Source organism: Pseudophryne corroboree (genome assembly GCF_028390025.1).
Source record: "Pseudophryne corroboree isolate aPseCor3 chromosome 6 unlocalized genomic scaffold, aPseCor3.hap2 SUPER_6_unloc_5, whole genome shotgun sequence".
NCBI lineage: Eukaryota > Metazoa > Chordata > Amphibia > Anura > Myobatrachidae > Pseudophryne > Pseudophryne corroboree.
The window spans coordinates 266,406-285,812 of NW_026967606.1; the positions used below are offsets into that span (position 1 = coordinate 266,406).

Sequence of the window (19,407 nt, forward strand, 5' to 3'; positions counted from 1 at the left end):
GACAGGACAGTCTATGGGACACCACTGACATGGACAGGACAGTCTATGGGACACCACTGACATGGACATGACAGTCTATGGGACACCACTGACATGGACAGGACAGTCTATGGGACATCACTGACATGGACAGGACAGTCTATGGGACACCACTGACATGGACAGGACAGTCTATGGGACACCACTGACATGGACAGGGCAGTCTACGGGACACCACTGACATGGACAGGGCAGTCTACGGGACACCACTGACATGGACAGGACAGTCTATGGGACACCACTGATATGGACAGGACAGTCTATGGGACACCACTGATATGGACAGGGCAGTCTATGGGACACCACTGATATGGACAGGACAGTCTATGGGACACCACTGATATGGACAGGACAGTCTATGGGACACCACTGATATGGACAGGACAGTCTATGGGACACCACTGATATGGACAGGACAGTCTATGGGACACCACTGACATGGACAGGACAGTCTATGGGACACCACTGACATGGACAGGGCAGTCTACGGGACACCACTGACATGGACAGGACAGTCTATGGGACACCACTGATATGGACAGGACAGTCTATGGGACACCACTGATATGGACAGGACAGTCTATAGGACACCACTGACATGGACAGGACAGTCTATAGGACACCACTGACATGGACAGGACAGTCTATAGGACACCACTGACATGGACAGGACAGTCTATGGGACACCACTGATATGGACAGGGCAGTCTACGGGACACCACTGATATGGACAGGGCAGCCTACATTATAACCCTGGGCTCTGGTCAGACATCTGAAATGACCTTCTCCTTCTAATCCACCACTGACATGGACAGGACAGTCTATGGGACACCACTGACATGGACAGGGCAGTCTATGGGACATCACTGACATGGGCAGGACAGTCTATAGGACACCACTGACATGGACAGGACAGTCTATGGGACACCACTGACATGGACAGGGCAGTCTACGGGACACCACTGACATGGACAGGACAGTCTATGGGACACCACTGACATGGACAGGACAGTCTATGGGACACCACTGATATGGACAGGACAGTCTATGGGACACCACTGATATGGACAGGGCTGTCTATGGGACACCACTGACATGGACAGGACAGTCTATGGGACACCACTGACATGGACAGGGCTGTCTATGGGACACCACTGATATGGACAGGACAGTCTATGGGACACCACTGATATGGACAGGGCTGTCTATGGGACACCACTGATATGGACAGGGCAGTCTACGGGACACCACTGATATGGACAGGGCAGTCTATAGGACACCACTGATATGGACAGGACAGTCTATGGGACACCACTGATATGGACAGGGCAGTCTACGGGACACCGCTGATATGGACAGGGCAGTCTATAGGACACCACTGATATGGACAGGACAGTCTATGGGACACCACTTATATGGACAGGGCAGTCTATGGGACACCGCTGATATGGACAGGACAGTCTACGGGACACCGCTGATATGGACAGGGCAGTCTACGGGACACCACTGACATGGACAGGACAGTCTATGGGACACCGCTGATATGGACAGGACAGTCTATGGGACACCACTGATATGGACAGGGCAGTCTAAGGGACACCGCTGATATGGACAGGACAGTCTATGGGACACCGCTGATATGGACAGGGCAGTCTACGGGACACCACTGACATGGACAGGACAGTCTATGGGACACCGCTGATATGGACAGGGCAGTCTACGGGACACCACTGATATGGACAGGACAGTCTATGGGACACCGCTGATATGGACAGGGCAGTCTACGGGACACCACTGACATGGACAGGACAGTCTACGGGACACCACTGACATGGACAGGACAGTCTATGGGACACCACTGATATGGACAGGGCAGTCTACATTATAACCCTGGGCTCTGGTCAGACATCTGAAATGACCTTCTCCTTCTAATCCACCACTGAAGACAAATGCAATGTTCCGTATCTGAGGAGTCTTCTCCCAGCATCTCTATTACTAGCACAGAGTTACAGAGAAGTGGAAGATGTGAAATTACCAATACACCATTTTATGCTATAGTATATGAATAATTTTCTATATAGAAAGCTAAATAAGTTAAATTTTAGTCCTAAGAAAAGTTGTTTTGCTTCCACCATTACCAGTTCTCCTGTAACGGGATATTTCCTGCTGCTAGGAAACACTTGGGACTTGTCTGGTGCTTCTGTAACTGAGTATTGATATACAGAATGGGGAGGGGCGACAGACAGATGACAAGAAGTGCAGGCAAGTGGGAGGTAGCCTGATGGCAGTATGCAAGCAAAGCTGAGATGTTCACGGCATGAGGCAGGGGGTGGAGGCGCGGCTTCAGGACTGGGTTATGCATCGGGAGGGTATGCTTTGATGAATAGGTGGGTTTTTAGTGCCCGTTTGAAGCTTTGCAAGGTCGGGGAGAGTCTAATGGAGCGGGGGAGTGCGTTCCACTGAAGGGGTGCAGCACGGGCATAGTCTTGAACACGAGCATGGGAAGCAGTGACCAGGGCAGTGGAGAGGCGACGGTCATTGGTTGACCGTAGGGGGTGGGAGGGAGTATGAAGGGAGAGGAGGTTGGAGATGTAGGGAGCAGTGGAATTAGAGAAGGCCTTGTATGTGAGGGTGAGGAGTTTGAAGAGGATTCTGTAGGGGAATGGGAGCCAGTGGCAGATGTGGTGTAGCGGGAGAGGAAGATAAGCCTAGCTGTAGAGTTTAGGACAGATTGGAGGGGAGCAAGATGGGAGCAAGCGAGGCCAGTGAGGAGAACATTGCAGTAGTCAAGTCGTGAGATGACCAGTGAGTGGATGATGAGTTTAGTTGCACTCTGGGAGAGATATGGCCTGATACGAGAAATGTTGCGTAGCTGGAAACGACAGGATTGTGCCAGAGCTTGGATGTGGGGTGCAAAGGAGAGGGAGGAGTCAAGAGTGACACCCAAGCAGCGGAGTTGGGGAACGGGGGAGATGGTGGTGTTGTCAACAATGATAGAGATATTGGTCGGGGGTGTTGCTCTGGCTGGGGGAAAGATGATGAGTTCAGTTTTGTCCATTTTGAGCTTCAGAGAGCGCTCAGACATCCAGGAGGAGATTGCGGAGAGGCAGCTGGAAACCTGGGAGAGGACAGAGGGGGACAGATCAGGAGAGGAGAGGTAGAGTTTTGTGTCATCAGCATAGAGGTGGTATTGAAGGCCAAAGGAGTTAATGAGCGCACCCAGGGAAGAGGTATACAGGGAGAACAGAAGGGGTCCAAGGACAGAACCCTGAGGGACACCAACAGGAAGGGTGTGAGGTGGTGCTGGAGGCAGACACAGAGAAGGAGCGGTTAGTGAGGTAAGAAGAAAACCAGTCAAGGACAGTGCTAGAGAGGCCAGCGTTTTGGAGTGTGCGCAGGAGGAGAGGATGACCTACGGTGTCAAAGGCAGCAGAGAGGTCCAGAAGGATGAGCAGAGAGAAGTGGCCCTTGGATTTGGCCGAAAGCAGGTCACTGGTGACTTTCACCAGGGCAGTCTCAGTTGAGTGGAGTGGGCGAAAGCCAGATTGTAGTGGATCGAGGATGGAGTTGTCAGAGAGGTGGCTTGTGAGACGGCTGTAGACCAGTCGTTCAAGTAGTTTGGAGGCGAAGGGGAGAAGAGAGATGGGGCGATAGTGGGTGATGAGGGGTCGAGGTTGGGTTTTTTGAGAATAGGTGAGACCAGAGCATGTTTGAATGGCGAGGGGAAGATGCCGGTAGAGAGGGACAGGTTAAAGAGGTGAGCAAGGTGGGAGCAGGCAGTGGGGGAGAGGGAGTGGAGAAGACGGGAGGGAAGGGGGTCCAGGGGGCAAGTGGAGGGGGGGGGGAGGATAAGCTGAGGGAGTGGGCTTCCTTTTCAGAAGTGGGACGGAAGGAGGACAGGGTGGGATAGATGGAGGGGAGGGATAGAGGGGGCAGGGGGGTAGCAGAGGGGTGACGGCGGGAGATGTCGTGTTGGATGTCCTCAATTTTGGAGATGAAGAAGGAGGCAAAGTCAGTGGCAGTGAGGGAGGAGGGGAGGAGGAGGGGGCGAAGGAGAGTGTTGAAAGTTTCGAAGAGACAGCGTGGACAGGAGGACTGAGAAGAGATGAGGGCTTGGAAAAAGGATTGCTTTGCGAGGGAAAGAGCAGAGCTGTAGGAGGAGAGAATAAACTTGAAATGGAGGTATAATTTCTCCCGGAGTTTATTGTCTTCCATTGTGTCTCCGTTATCACCGTCCGCCCTGGTCTCTCCCGTAAAAATCAATAAATCGGGGTATCTGACAGGATAAGTGGGATTATTGCCCCCCCCACCCAGTCCTGTATTATGTGATGGTCATGAGAGCTGTATATAAGGAATGGTGATATTCTCAGACTGGAAGTTATTCTTGCAGGAGGGGTGACTGGTGCACACTGCCATATATGTGTCATACCTGTGACCTGTCTTCCTGTCTCCTCTCTCCCAGGTCATCTGCACTTGGTACAGACGCCCATGACTTGGTCAGAATCTCGGACATATTGCCGCAGCTACTTTACTGACTTGGCTGCCACCCCATCTCCTGATGAGCAACACATCATGTCCGCCATGTTAGCCAGCGTCACCCCCAGCAAGGGTTTCTGGTTCGGCCTGAAGCGCAGTCGGTTCTGGGGGAATTGGTATTGGAGCGGAGGTCAGATATGGGGGAAATTCACCTTCTGGGGAGATGCAGAACCAAATAATCCGCTCTCCAAGCAATGTGGCCTAATCACAGGGGACCCAGCAAGAAACTTCAGCTGGAGCTCGGAGTGCTGTGGACAACCGCTGCCATTCGTGTGCTATGGAGGTCAGTGTCGCTCTCTGGTACACACGGCCATGACTGCATGGTATGGTTCTAGGGAGGCAGTACATGGGCCTGCTCCCGAGTCAGATAGATGTCAGTGTGGGTGTACGTCCTATTCTGAGGATCTGAGTTACTGGGATATTGGGTGTTTGGGAGCGGCAGCTGGATGGTGACCATGCGAGAACACGGAGCCACCCTGTATTGTGTACACGGATTCTGATGGCTGGTGCAAGTACAGACAGGCCTGCCACCAGGGGGTGCTGTGGGCACAGCTGTCCCAGGCCCTGCCTCTCTAACAGAGAGTAGAGGGCCCGGCTAACAGAGAGTAGAGGGCCCGGGACGCTCATGCCGGCGTCTCCCCGCCGTGATGCTCCGCCCACATTTCATGACCGAGTTCTGGCACTGTCACAGGAGGGGGAGAGCACGCTGCTTCTATTGTAAACGTCCCTCCAAAAATGGCCGCCACCTCAGAGGAGACAGTTATTAAAGATACTAGAGGAGCCTCCTCTAGTATTTTTAATAATTGTCTCCTCTGAGGCGGCGGCCATTTTGACAGGGACTTCTCAATAGAAGCAGCGTGCTCTCCCCTTCCTGTGACAGTGCCAGAGCTGTCATGAAAAGGGGGCGGAGCTACATGAAATGGAGGGGGCGGAGTTACACGGGACCAAGGCGCTACAGCTCCGGCCAGCCTGTGATAGGTTTAGGGAGGGAGAGAGAGTGCATGTGTGTGTATGTATATGTGTGTGTGTATGTATATGTGCGTGTGTGAGTGTATGTGCATATATATTTATTTTTTCTGTTCTATTATTCTTATTATTATTATTATTTGTTGGAAGGTTTTTGTTGTTGGTTTTTATTTTGGGGGGGAGGGGGGGGGGGGGGCTGCCTAGTTTGTGAGTTCCGGGCCCCGGTATTTCTGATGGCAGCCCTGAATACAGATACTAATGTTGGATGCTGCAGCTGGTGTACAGTAGATGAGCACCACGGCTTCACGCTCACTGATGAATGGACCCCACATTAGCATAAAGCTGGGCACACAACTGTCCTCAGGAGATCACACTCCAGATCAGATACAATCCTACTGCAGAACTAGAGATGGCTACTGACTCACTGTCTCAGCAATAGAGATGGCTACTGACTCACTGTCACAGCACTAGAGATGGCTACTGACTCACTGTCTCAGCACTAGAGATGGCTACTGACTCACTGTCTCAGCAATAGAGATGGCTACTGACTCACTGTCACAGCACTAGAGATGGCTACTGACTCACTGTCTCAGCACTAGAGATGGCTACTGACTCACTGTCTCAGCACTAGAGATGGCTACTGACTCACTGTCTCAGCACTAGAGATGGCTACTGACTCACTGTCTCAGCACTAGAGATGGCTACTGACTCACTGTCTCAGCACTAGAGATGGCTACTGACTCACTGTCTCAGCACTAGAGATGGCTACTGACTCTCTGTCTCAGCACTAGAGATGGCTACTGACTCACTGTCTCAGCACTAGAGATGGCTACTGACTCACTGTCTCAGCACTAGAGATGGCTACTGACTCACTGTCTCAGCACTAGAGATGGCTACTGACTCACTGTCTCAGCACTAGAGATGGCTACTGACTCACTGTCTCAGCACTAGAGATGGCTACTGACTCACTGTCTCAGCACTAGAGATGGCTACTGACTCATACCCCTTTTCCACTTACGAGCACGGGTCGCAGCTGGGAGCCTGACACGGGAGCTGCCCCCTGCTGCGACCCGTGCTCGGCCCCTTTCCCATCAGCAGTCACAACCCGGCATATGCCGGGTTGGTGACGCTTCTAGTGACGCGGCAGGGGCGGCGCAGGGAGATCACATGATCTCCCAGCGCCGCCCTTCCATACAGTGTAAATGGGAGCCGTGTCGCATCGACACGGCTCCCGTTTACACTACAACCCTACCCGGATCAGTCCCGTGTCCTACCCAGGTAAATAGCCGGGTAGGATTCACGGGTCACTTGATCCAGGTTTACCCTTTTCCACTTGCAAAAAACACGGGTAAATGCGCGCCCCCGTGCATTTACCCGTGTTTTTTAAGCTAGTGGAAAAGGGGTATCACTGTCTCAGCACTAGAGATGGCTACTGACTCACTGTCTCAACACAGTGACTGGAATCATCAGGAAGTGTGAATGATTGGAGTCACTCCCTGTGTAATGAGTGAGCCAGAGGGAGGAGACTCAGTGTGTCCTTCAGTCAGTGTGTTCTGCTGAGTGTCTTTAGCTGTGATTGGCCAGAGGCTGTACCAGGTGACACCCAGTGGGAGGGGGGAGGTCAGTGAGTGCTGTGCCTGAGTCATGTCATGAATCATGATTCCTCCTGAGTCTGCCAGTGAGTGAGACAGTTGTACTCTGTGTAGACTCAGTGACTCAGTGGATGGATCTGATTCATGCAGCATAAGCCTGCAGGAGGTGGAGCCCCTGTGGTACAGTCAGTGTTCTCAGCTCAGTGTGATTGTGGGGGGCAAACCCCCTGGAGGCTAGATAGTGGATAATATAATAAATACAAGCCACCTAAAATCATCCAATTAGCAAAGTATGCAAAGTAAAAAAAAATGTTTTTATTTGGTTTAGTTACAGACTGAATGATGTGTTTCATGGCTGTTACTCTTTCTCTCCTCAGCCAGAAGTAATGTGCATATTCTATAACTAGTGTGCAATAAGTGCTTATTAATAATATATCAACATAACACTGAATCTATGTTACTATATTATTATCAATCCGTGCATAAGCAGCCAGAGCCGTCTTAACAGCAGTGTAGGCCCCTGGGCACAGCAGTGCACTGGGCCCCCTACCCATCCTCCAGCGGTAGGGGTGGGAGGAGCTATCAGCAGCAGCTTTGATGTCCCGCGGGCGGTAGGGGGTGTTCTATCTTCTGCTCAGCATGTAGGACCTGAAGCAGTGATTTCTGCTAATTACTCCTGTACTGCACAGATGGGCTAAACTGTAGAAGGTGGCATTGTGCTGAATGAAGGAGCCCTGGTACATGACTTCTAGGGTGGTAGGGGGTGTTTAATACGTAGGGGAGGGGTGGCTAGTGGCGTGGGCTTAACATTTATAATTTTATGGTGGGAGGGCAGCTTGCTTGACTGCAGATATCTCAAGTTCCTGAAAATATATTTCTTAGCTTTGAATGGAATAAAATACTAGAGAGTTCCACCTTTCAGAAGGTTCTGGGGACATGGGGATCAGAGATCAGGAGCCAGAGCAATTCACCAACGAAAATCTAAAACTGCATATTAGGCATGTGGAGCTGGAGCAGGGACCGGCTGCTGGAAGGCTGATATCTCTGGTTCTGGGCATAGTAGAGACAAGCTGCCAGTGTCCACTAAAATCAGGATTTTGGTACTTACCGATAAATCCCTTTCTCCGATTCCACAGGGGCCACTGGAGCGTAGTTACAATGGGGAATAGTAGGCAGTAATTGGGAGCTGGCACTTTAAAAAATTCTAACCCTGTGGCTAGCTCCTCCCCTACTATCTCCCCTCCAAGCCAGTCTACGTAAAACTGTGCCCAAGGAGAGCTGTAATAAACAAACCTTAAGGTAGAGGAGATTATTGACGTCCAGTCAACCAGGATAACCCAAACTAACCCTGGAATAGAACCTAACAATAAACAGGCTAACCTGAACTCAACAAGCGGTCATTTATTGAACCGCAAACCGTTAAGCAAAAAACAACAAGGAGGAACAGCGCTGGGCGGGCGTCCAGTGGCCCCTGTGGAATCGGAGAAAGGGATTTTGTCGGTAAGTACCAAAATCCTGATTTCTCCTTCATCCACTAGGGACCACTGGAGCGTAGTTACAATGGGGACGTCCCAGAGCTCCCAGAACGGGTGGGAGAGCGCTGAGAGTCCTGCAAAACCGCTCGGCCAAACTGAGATGCAGAGGCCGCAAAAGTGTCAAACTTGTAGAATTTGACAAACGCATGACGGCCGGACCAAGTAGCCGCCCGACATAAAGTAGTCATAGAGACCCCCCGGGCAGCCGCCCACGAAGGTCCCACAGAGCGTGTGAAGTGTGCTGAAATGGAAGATGGAGGTTCCCGAGAAGCCGCCAAATAAGCTTGTCTGATGGTCAGCCGAATCCATCGAGACAAGGTTTGCTTAGAGGCCGGCCAACCACGGCGGGCAGCGTCGTACAGAACAAATAAGGAATCAGACTTCCGAATAGCTGAAGTCCTATCCACATAGATCTTGAGCGCTCTTACAACGTCCAATGATCTCGCATCCGGAGAGTCCCCCGAGAGGGCCGGGACGACAAGCGGCTGATTGATGTGAAAATCAGACACCACCTTAGGTAGAAAGGACATACGAGTACGAAGCTCGGCCCTATCCGCATGAAACACCAGGTAAGGAGACCTGCAAGAGAGAGCCCCCAGTTCTGACACCCTTCTAGCTGAAGCCAGCGCCAGGAGAAGAACCACCTTCCAGGTGAGATATTTTATCTCTACTGATTCCAGGGGCTCAAACAATGAAGACTGCAGAAAAGACAGGACAAGACTGAGATCCCATGGCGCTGTCGGAGGACGGAAGGGAGGCTGTATTCGAAGAACCCCTTGAAAGAAGGTCTGAACCTCAGGCAGCAAGGCTAATCTTTTCTGGAAGAAAACCGAAAGAGCAGAGACCTGCACTTTTAGCGAACCCAGTCTTAGGCCTGCTGAAAAACCCGCCTGCAAAAAACGGAGAAGACGGGCTAAGCTATACACGGAAGGAGAAAATTCTCGACGTTCACACCATGCTACATAAGCCTTCCAAATGCGGTAGTAGTGAGAAGATGTAACTGACTTTCTAGCCCGAAGCATAGTAGGTATAACTGTACGAGGAATTCCCTTCCTTGTCAAGATGGCTTTTTCAACAGCCACGCCGTCAAACGTAGCCTGCGTAAGTCTGGATAAAGAAAAGGACCCTGTTGTAGAAGGTCGTCTCGTAGTGGTAGGGTCCAAGGCTCGGCCACCAACAACAGATGTAGAGTGGAGTACCAAACCCTGCGTGGCCAATCCGGAGCCACTAGGAGAACCAGAGCGTCTTCCCTCTTGATGCGTTGCAGAACCTTCGGCAACAGCGGGAAAGAAGGAAAGAGGTAAACGAACCGGAAATTCCAAGGAGCCGTGAGGGCATCCACGGCCGCCGCCGCCGGGTCCCTTGTCCGAGAGTAATAAAGAGGCAACTGATGGTTCAGGCAGGATGCCATGAGGTCGATCTGTGGTTTTCCCCATCGACGTACTAGTTGCCAAAACACCTGGGGATGTAACGACCACTCTCCCGGGTGCATGTCCTGTTGACTTAGATAGTCGGCTTCCCAATTGTCCACTCCCGGAATGAATATTGCTGAGAAGGACAGAGCATACTTCTCCGCCCAGAGAAGGATGTTGGTGACTTCCCTCATCGCTGCGCGGCTGCGAGTGCCGCCCTGACGGTTGATGTACGCTACCGCCGTGGCGTTGTCGGACTGAACTCTGACCGCTCGACCTCGCAGGAGGTGATGTGCCTACAGCAGGGTGTTGTACACCGCCCTTAGTTCGAGAATGTTTATGGGGAGAGCGGATTCGTGGATTGACCAGCGCCCCTGAAACTGATGTCCCAGGGTCACTGCCCCCCAGCCTCGCAGACTGGCGTCCGTGGTGAGGAGAGTCCAATCCCATATGCCGAACCGTCTTCCTTCCAACAGATGGGTCGACTGGAGCCACCAGAGCAGCGATGACCGTGCCTTTGGAGATAGCGTCACCCGCTGATGAAGGAACAGATGAGATCCTGACCACTGATTTAGAAGACACAGCTGAAACGGTCGAGAGTGGAAGCGACCGTACGGAAGAGCTTCGAACGCTGCTACCATCTTTCCCAGCAGGCGAATGCACAGATATACTGAGACCCAACGGTGCTGAAGGACCAATCTTACCAGTGTCTGCAGAGAGAGTATCTTGTCCCGCGGAAGGAAAACCCTCTGATGGACTGTGTCGAGATTCATTCCCAGAAACAACAGCCGTTGTGAGGGGCATAAGTGAGACTTCGGAAAATTCAGGACCCACCCGTGTCGGATCAGAAGGTCCTGTGTCATCCGGATATTCTGAAGTAACCCTTCTGCTGAGCTTGCTTTTATTAGCAGATCGTCCAGATAGGGAACAATCGTCACACCCTGCTTCCGAAGTAGGGCCATCATGACCGCCATGACCTTTGTGAACACTCTGGGAGCAGAAGAGAGACCGAAAGGAAGGGCCTGGAACTGTAAATGAACGTCCTGTATTGCGAACCGGAGAAAAGCCTGATGAGGAGGCCAAATAGGAACATGTAAGTATGCGTCCTTGATGTCTAAGGATGCCAGAAACTCGTCTTTTTCCAACCCCGCAATAACAGACTGGAGGGACTCCATCTTGAACTTGAATACCTTCAAATACGGATTGAGATCTTTCAAGTTCAGGATTGGTCTGACTGAGCCGTCCGGCTTCGGTACTAGAAAAAGGCTTGAGTAATAGCCCTGTTTCCGATGATGCAAGGGAACAGGGATCACAACCCTTGCAGACAGAAGCTTCTGGACCGCGGTTTGTAAGGCAACTCCCCGGTTGTCGGAAACTGGCAAACCCGTGGTAAAGAACCGCTGGGGTGGTTGTTCCTGAAAAACGAGCTTGTAACCGCAAGTGATGAGATCCCGGACCCAAGCATCTGGGCAGGACTGTATCCAGACCTCCTTGAAATCCCACAACCGAGCTCCCACCCTGTGATCTCCCAGGTGGGAGGGAGGCCTGTCATGCGGTGGCAGTGGCAGAAGACTTAACGTCTGACTGGGCTGAGGCTGCGGAACCTCTACCCCTGCCGCCGCCTCTACCTCTATGGCCACGGAAGGTAGAAGCTCCAACCCTGGCCTGTCCTCGAAACCTGGAAGGGGCACGAAAGGATCGAAAAGAGGGACCCCTATATGGTCTGCGAGCGGCTGGAGCAGCAGAAGGAAGATAAGCCGACCTACCCCCGTGGCCGTAGAGATCCAGGCATCCAGATCCTTACCAAACAGAAACTCACCCGTAAAGGGCAACGCCTCTGCCGCCCTTTTGGATTCCGTATCCGCATGCCAATGCCGGAGCCATAGCGCTCTGCGGGCCGCAATTGTTAAAGCGGAAATTCTAGCTCCGAGAACACCTATGTCCTTGGACGCTTCGCAAAGATAAAGGGCTGATTCACGGATGTGTTCTGCCAAGTCTATCAATTGATCCGCCGGTAATTCGTCACGAATTCCAGAGGACAATTGTTCCGCCCAAGCTTCAATCGCCTTGGTGACCCAACAATCTACCTGCGCCGGGCGATGTAAAACCCCTGCCGCAGAGTAAATATTCTTTAAGGTAGACTCCAACTTCCTATCTGAGGCCTCCTTAAGGGAAGTTGCCCCCGGAACAGGCAGGACCGTCTTTTTGGACAGATGAGACACCGAAGGATCCACGATCGGAGAGATCTCATAGCGCGTTCTGCTACCTGCGGGAAAAGGATAGGAAGACAACATTTTTCTTGATACCTGAAATTTCGCGTCTGGATGCTTCCAGGCTGTCGTTATGAGCGCATCCAGCTCCTCCGAAACTGGAAAAGTCACCGGCAGGTATTGGTCGGTGCCAAACCTTGAAGGGCGTAAGGTGTCCTCCGTCTCCTCCACCTGTAACACGGAGCGAATAGCAGTAATAAGAGCCTCTATACCCTGAGCTACTGGTTCAGAGTCCTCATATACCTGATCGTCAGTATCCTGGATATCCACATCCTGTATATCCTGTACATCTAACCCCGCCTCATCTAATTGAGGCATATCATCATCAAAGTCCTGTAACACAGAGGCTAGCAATCTCTTTTTTGCAGCCTGTTGAGGGGGGCTAAAGGACGGGGCTTGGGAAGGGATTACAGCCCTGGAAAGCCCTTCCACTGACTTTGCCAATGAGACAGCCCATGCAGGTTCTGGCGCCGGTACCGGGACAAGCTGTCGGAACCGGGCCGCCTCTCTATCTTCCCGAGAGGCTTTAAGTTCCCCAGTCAGCAGGGACATCACCTCTGTGAGCTGTGTCGTCCATGTCGGGGCGCTCTGGGGTTCTGAGGAGGGCTGAGTCGATGGCTGTGACTCCTCACCTAAAACCTGACCCTGCTTTTGAGCTGCCTTGGAGCCTTTGGTGGCCATGGCAGCACCTAAACTTGATACCCTTCCCCCACAGGAAAACAGATATAGGCAGAATGGGAGGGAGGGGAGTGAAGCAGGGAAAAGAATGCAGCCACAGCAGCCGATCTGTCCTGCAAGATACTGTGTGCAGTGACAGGCTGCAATAAACAACTAGTGTACCTGCAGTGCCCCCGAGTGCCCCCCTTCCCCACTGTAACTGTTTGTTGTGTGGTCGCGTGGCCTCCGTCCCGCGCTGCAGACAGGAAAATGACGGGTCCCCAGCGCGCGCTACTTCCGGGCGCGCAGAGCGGAACTAAGCCCCGCCCCCCTCCTCGATGGCGCCAAATTCAAAGTTGCCGTGTATTATGCCGGATCCCTGTAGCGGCTCTGTGAGCCGCGCTGGCGGGGATCCGAGCAGGGCGGGCGGCTGGCGGGCGGGCGAGCGGGAGCGCGGCTCTGCGCTGTTACTTTTACTCTTTTTTTTTTTTAAATAAATATTAAATAAAAATGAGTAATAATAATTAATAATCCGAGGGGAGAGGGGGGGGGATTAGGGGGGTTGTTTGGGTGCTGGAAGGGTGTTCTTCAGTTAGTCACTGAAAGGATTCCTCCTCTTTCCTTTAACCCTCGATGTGATAGTCCCTTAGACGTCCGTGAGTGTAAACCTTATGCTACAGGTATCATGCAAAACACAAGCAGTAAAGATTCACACTGTTTATTGTTTGTTTAACAAAAGTATATAAAAGAAAGGATTTAGGGCGTGTATATCCCAAGTCAATAACTAATTGGACAGAACACAAAGGGGGCTAACATAACATGATTGGCTAGGAACTGCCGCAGTGGAAGGATATGCATATATGGGCAAGTTGGTACTCAAATAGGAAGGTTATTCACACGGTATAAAAAGATAACAGACAAGGACAGTAGCAAAAAATGTGCTGGAACAAACAGTTCTGTAACACAAACAATTCTATGACATGTGAAGCAGAGACGAGCTTTAACCCTTTCATTCCCCTCTTAGAATCATTATTGTTATACTATATGATTCTTGCAAAGCTTACGTCTTTCTGCACGCCAATGGCGCAATTTTTAGCCTGAGCGGGAGTTGCAGTAATTGTTGGGCATTTTAAGAAGGGTTAATCGTTGAGTTAATGATGTTCCGTGTTTATCCTTTTCATCTAAGGCTTCAGCGGGCTTATAGCCCCATGGGGTACCTGTGTTCCAGGCAGCCGCGGACCATGAGCTGCAATCATTTCCCCAGTTATGGCCTGTAACGCAAATATAAGGTACCTCGGGGCTTAGGTTGTCTGTGGTGTCAGCGCGGATCTGGTAGTCAACAGACTTTTGGACAGCAGCTAGTTGGGGGAATTGGAAATAATCTAGTATGTAGGTTGCGGTGTATGTGGTGGAAGAGTTATACCATAGTGTCAGTTTCCCTTATTCTGAGTTATATCAACCTCAGTCATTGAGAGGGGAAAATGGGCCAGTAGGGCTATCAAGATAGTCCCCAGGGTAAAGATAGGGGGCATTTTCTTCATCCTCCTCTGGTCTTCTGTCTTCGCTAGGTGGGAGGTCAGGGCTGTCCGCCCCTGTTCGTACCTCACTGGAATCACCTGTTTCCTCCTCTAGGTCTGGTCTAGGAATTTTCTTTACTCGGGAAGCATGGATCCAGGTGGGACTCTCCTTTGTCAGGACTGCGGTTCGGGTTACAGCAACGACTTCCGCCTCTGGGCCATAGGTGAAGTCTCCTGGGCTCTTGCTGCGGGGGAGGATCTTCACCACTACTCTGTCTCCGACCTTAAAAGGGTGTGTTGGTTCCTGTGGATTCAGAGGGTTTTTTACAAGCGACATCATGTTCAATCTCATCAAGTTTGGTTATGAGGGCCCTGACATACTCTTCCCTTATAAGTTCTAGATCTCCTTCCTGTATCATCAACGGTTTCTTAGCCCAGGGTGTGGGGAAGGGTCTACCCATTAGTATTTCAAAGGGTGAGTATCCTAGAGTTTTCTGTGGGGTCATTCTGATTTCTGCTAGGATAATGGGAAGGACCTGCTTCCATTTGTGGAAGGTACCTCCTGTGGCCTTCCTTAGTTTGTCTTTGAGGGTCCTATTCATTCTTCCTACGACCCCTGAACTCTGCAGGTGGTACGGGATGTGAAACTTCCACTCCACCTGCAGAGCTTTTACTAAGGCCTGTGTGATTTTGGCTGTAAAGGCTGAGCCTTTATTACTATTTATTTGCAGGGGGCACCCCCATCTAGGGATGATTTTCTGTGTTAGGATTCTTGCTACTGTCTTGGCATCCTTTGACTTAGTTAGGAATACTTCTGGCCAGCGAGAGAACATATCTACAATGACCAGGGCATATTCTTGTTTACCTGTACCAGGGATATGGGTAAAATCAATTTGTAAGTGTGTAAAAGGGGTGGTGGGGTATTCAAGATGCTGGTGTTTCGCTTTATTAGGGTTGTTAGGGTTGTTCCTGAGGCAGGTGATGCATCTGCTAACATATTGGTCCACAAGTGTTTTGGCCTCAGTAACATAAAAATCCTTGGTTAGTAGGAGGAGTGTTGTGGCTTTACTATGGTGACCAACACCATGGTAATGGGCAATGAGCAAAGGGGCACTGGACTGGGGTATACAGGGTTTCCCCTCTTTGCAGATTAATCCTGATTTAGGATTTTTCTGCAGAATTGGGTAAGTCCAGTCGGAGAGATCAGTATTAGTCGCAGCAGCTTGAAGTTGAGTGAGCAGATGGACGTTGTCAAGGGAGGGACATGCTCTAGTGAGTGCAATGAGTTCTGCAGCTTGCGCGGACTGATAAGGTATTGGTAGGGTTTCCAACACAGTGTCAGGGAGGGTGACAATGGCATAACCAGCTTGGTATGTATTGTCATTGGGCCTACTACAGGAGCCGTCAACAAAAACTATGTCTGCGCCTGGTATGGGAACGGGAGACATGTCAAGTCTGGGAGAAGTTTCAGCTTCAATGGAAGCAGCACAGTCATGTAGGTCGGGTGGTTCATCCTCAGGACCTTTCAAGCCTAAAAGGGCATTGAGAATGGGTGTAGGGCCAGAAGAACTGGCAGTGTACTTGATGGTGAGTGTAGGGTTGCCCAAAAGAAGTACTTCATATCCACTAAGGCGTTGAGCAGACAATTGTTCAAACCCCCCTGTCACCCCTTCATCCCAACACTCTGGAGGGAAGTGGGGGAAATACAGACACTCACCTTTCAGTGGTGGAGGGTGGCCCCGACACACGCCGCACGCAGCGGTGTCCGGCCGCAGATACTCACCGCTGCCATGCTGCCGAAATCTTCTGCTGGATGGAGTGGTCCCGACACGCGCCGCACGCAGCGGTGTCCGCCAACTCAGGAGAGCTCAGTGTCTCCCTCAGCCGGGGCCCATCCCGAGCCGCACGCAGCTGCGATGGGACCCCGCCGGCAGCTCCCGCGGTGCAGACTGGCAGTGGCAGAGCTGCCAGTCTGTGAGTGTGTGTAAAGAAAAATAAAATAATAAAGAATAAAGAAAACATTTCTTCAGCTAAACCCAAGTGAACCAGCTACCTCGGGCACTAAACTAAGGGTAGATGCTAGAATCAAGTGGGATAAGGGACCTTTTCCGTAAGGGGGAGGAGTTACGACGCAAGGGGGAGGAGCTAGGCCAGCGGGATAGTTCCTCTACTATCCACGCCACCAACTATTACCTTTAGTAATTAGGTGGTGAGCGAAGCGGAGCGAGCCACCGTGCCCGAAGCGTGGCGAGCGTACTTTTCGGGTACCCTGTTCGCCCGTAGCTCCTCCCCCTGGTGACATAGCTCCTCCCCTCAATACGTCACAAGGTCCCTTCAGCCCCTCCGATATAGAACCAACCCTAAACTAAGACTGGCTTGGAGGGGAGATAGTAGGGGAGGAGCTAGCCACAGGGTTAGAATTTTTTAAAGTGCCAGCTCCCAATTACTGCCTACTATTCCCCATTGTAACTACGCTCCAGTGGCCCCTAGTGGATGAAGGAGAAAGGGGAGAGTCCCGGCTTTTGGATTATACCCTTAGAAATACTCAAAGTCAGACAGAACCCGAAATATCTGGCTGGGAAGAGCAATTAACAGGCTTGGTTGGGGACCACTGCTTTGAAGTCAGATATCTCTGGTTCCCCAGGGCCGATTTTCAAAAATCTGGTACCCCTGGAAAAAGGGGACCCTCAGCTATCAGCCTAGGGCCCTTATTCTCTTGGGGCCCTTGGGCAAGAGCCCATTGAGCCCATACGAAAAGACGGCCCTGTAAGCAGCTGCCTCCCCCAAATACACTGCACAATCACTGCAGCTGCCTCCCCCAGATACACTGCACAATCACTGCAGCTGCCTCCCCCAGATACACTGCACAATCACTGCAGCTGCCTCCCCCAGATACACTGCACAATCACTGCAGCTGCCTCCCCAGATACACTGCCCCAGATACACTGCACAATCACTGCAGCTGCCTCCCCCAGATACACTGCACAATCACTGCAGCTGCCTCCCCCAGATACACTGCACAATCACTGCAGCTGCCTCCCCAGATACACTGCACACAATCACTGCAGCTGCCTCCCCAGATACACTGCCCCAGATACACTGCACAATCACTGCAGCTGCCTCCCCCAGATACACTGCACAATCACTGCAGCTGCCTCCCCAGATACACTGCACACAATCACTGCAGCTGCCTCCCCAGATACACTGCCCCAGATACACTGCACAATCACTGCAGCTGCCTCCCCCAGATACACTGCACAATCACTGCAGCTGCCTCCCCAGATACACTGCACACAATCACTGCAGCTGCCTCCCCAGATACACTGCCCCAGATACACTGCACAATCACTGCAGCTGCCTCCCCCAGATACACTGCACAATCACTGCAGCTGCCTCCCCCAGATACACTGCACAATCACTGCAGCTGCCTCCCCAGATACACTGCACACAATCACTGCAGCTGCCTCCCCAGATACACTGCCCCAGATACACTGCACAATCACTGCAGCTGCCTCCCCCAGATACACTGCACAATCACTGCAGCTGCCTCCCCAGATACACTGCACACAATCACTGCAGCTGAATAACTCCATGAGTCCAGCACTGATCCTCCAGCACTGGCAACTCACTGATTCATGTGCAGTCTCTGCAACACATTCCAGTACAAATGAGTCATGACTCATGTGCCGAGACACTGACTCCAGACACTTCACTGAACTGAGTCATGTGTCTCAACTCAGTTCAGTGAAACACTTTGCCCATGACTATGCAGACCTGCTCGTGTGTGTGTGTGTGTGTGTGTGTGTATGTATGGTGTGTGTGTGTGTGTGTGTATGTATGGTGTGTGTGTGTGTGTGTGTGTATGTATGGTGTGTGTGTGTCTGTGTGGGTGTGTGTATGTGTATGGGTGGGTATTTATGGTGTGTGTGTGTCTGTATGTATGTGTGTGTATGTTTATGTGTGTGTATGTATGGGCGTGTGTGTGTGTGTGTGTGTGTGTGTGTGTCTGTATGGGTGTGTGTATGTGTATGGGTGGGTATTTATGGTGTGTGTGTGTGTGTGTGTGTGTGTGTCTGTATGTATGTGTGTGTATGTTTATGTGTGTGTGTATGTATGGGCGTGTGTGTGTATTTATGGTGTATGTTTGTGTGTGTGTGTGTGTGTGTGTGTGTATGGTGTGTGTGTCTGTATGGGTATGTGTATGGGTGGGTATTTATGGTGTGTTTGAGTGTGTCTGTATGTATGTGTGTGTATGTATGTATATGTGTGTGTGTGCATGTATGGGCGTGTGTGTGTATATGTATGGGTGTGTGTGTGTGTATTTATGGTGTGTGTGTGTGTGTAATACTATATATATATATATATATATATATATATATATATATAGATGCTTAACCCTAATAACATCTATACTCTTCCTTCCTCTTAGGATAATCTGCGACGGTTCTCACCATTCAGCGTCATTACGTGTCCTCTGATGACCGTCTTATGTTACGTATGTATTTATAGATAACATGGAGTCTGGGCTGGGACCATGTGATCTACAAAGAGCTCATCTCACATCTCCCTGTATATACATAACAATAATAAAGAAAAAGAAATGATGTCTAATTGTTGTGAGTCATTGCTGGAAGTGACCTCCTACGCCGATCGCTGACACGGTTACCGGCTGCACTAAACACTGGAGGGAGGGCAACTTAGGTAGAATAAAGCCAGTTTGTGCAAGGGCCTCCAAATTGCCTCTTTTACCTGCCAGTATAAGTACGGACTGTCTGACGTGCCTACTTGGATGCGGTCACTCATATAATCCTCCACCATTCTATCAATGTTGAGAGAATCATATGCAGTGACAGTAGACGACATGTCCGTAATCGTTGTCAGGT

General features: G+C 51.1%; 1 protein-coding gene across 1 annotated transcript in view; it reads left to right on the forward strand.

The window, feature by feature from the left end:
• LOC134985626 (uncharacterized) overlaps positions 1-19,088 on the forward strand; it is a 218,509-nt gene extending 199,421 nt beyond the window's left edge. The window contains exons 15-16 of the mRNA XM_063950447.1: positions 4,502-4,858; positions 18,954-19,088. Coding sequence (XP_063806517.1) covers positions 4,502-4,858; positions 18,954-18,958 — 362 coding nt within the window. The 3' untranslated portion in view covers positions 18,959-19,088. The remainder of the gene's footprint in view (positions 1-4,501; positions 4,859-18,953) is intronic.
• Positions 19,089-19,407: the final 319 nt, after the last annotated feature.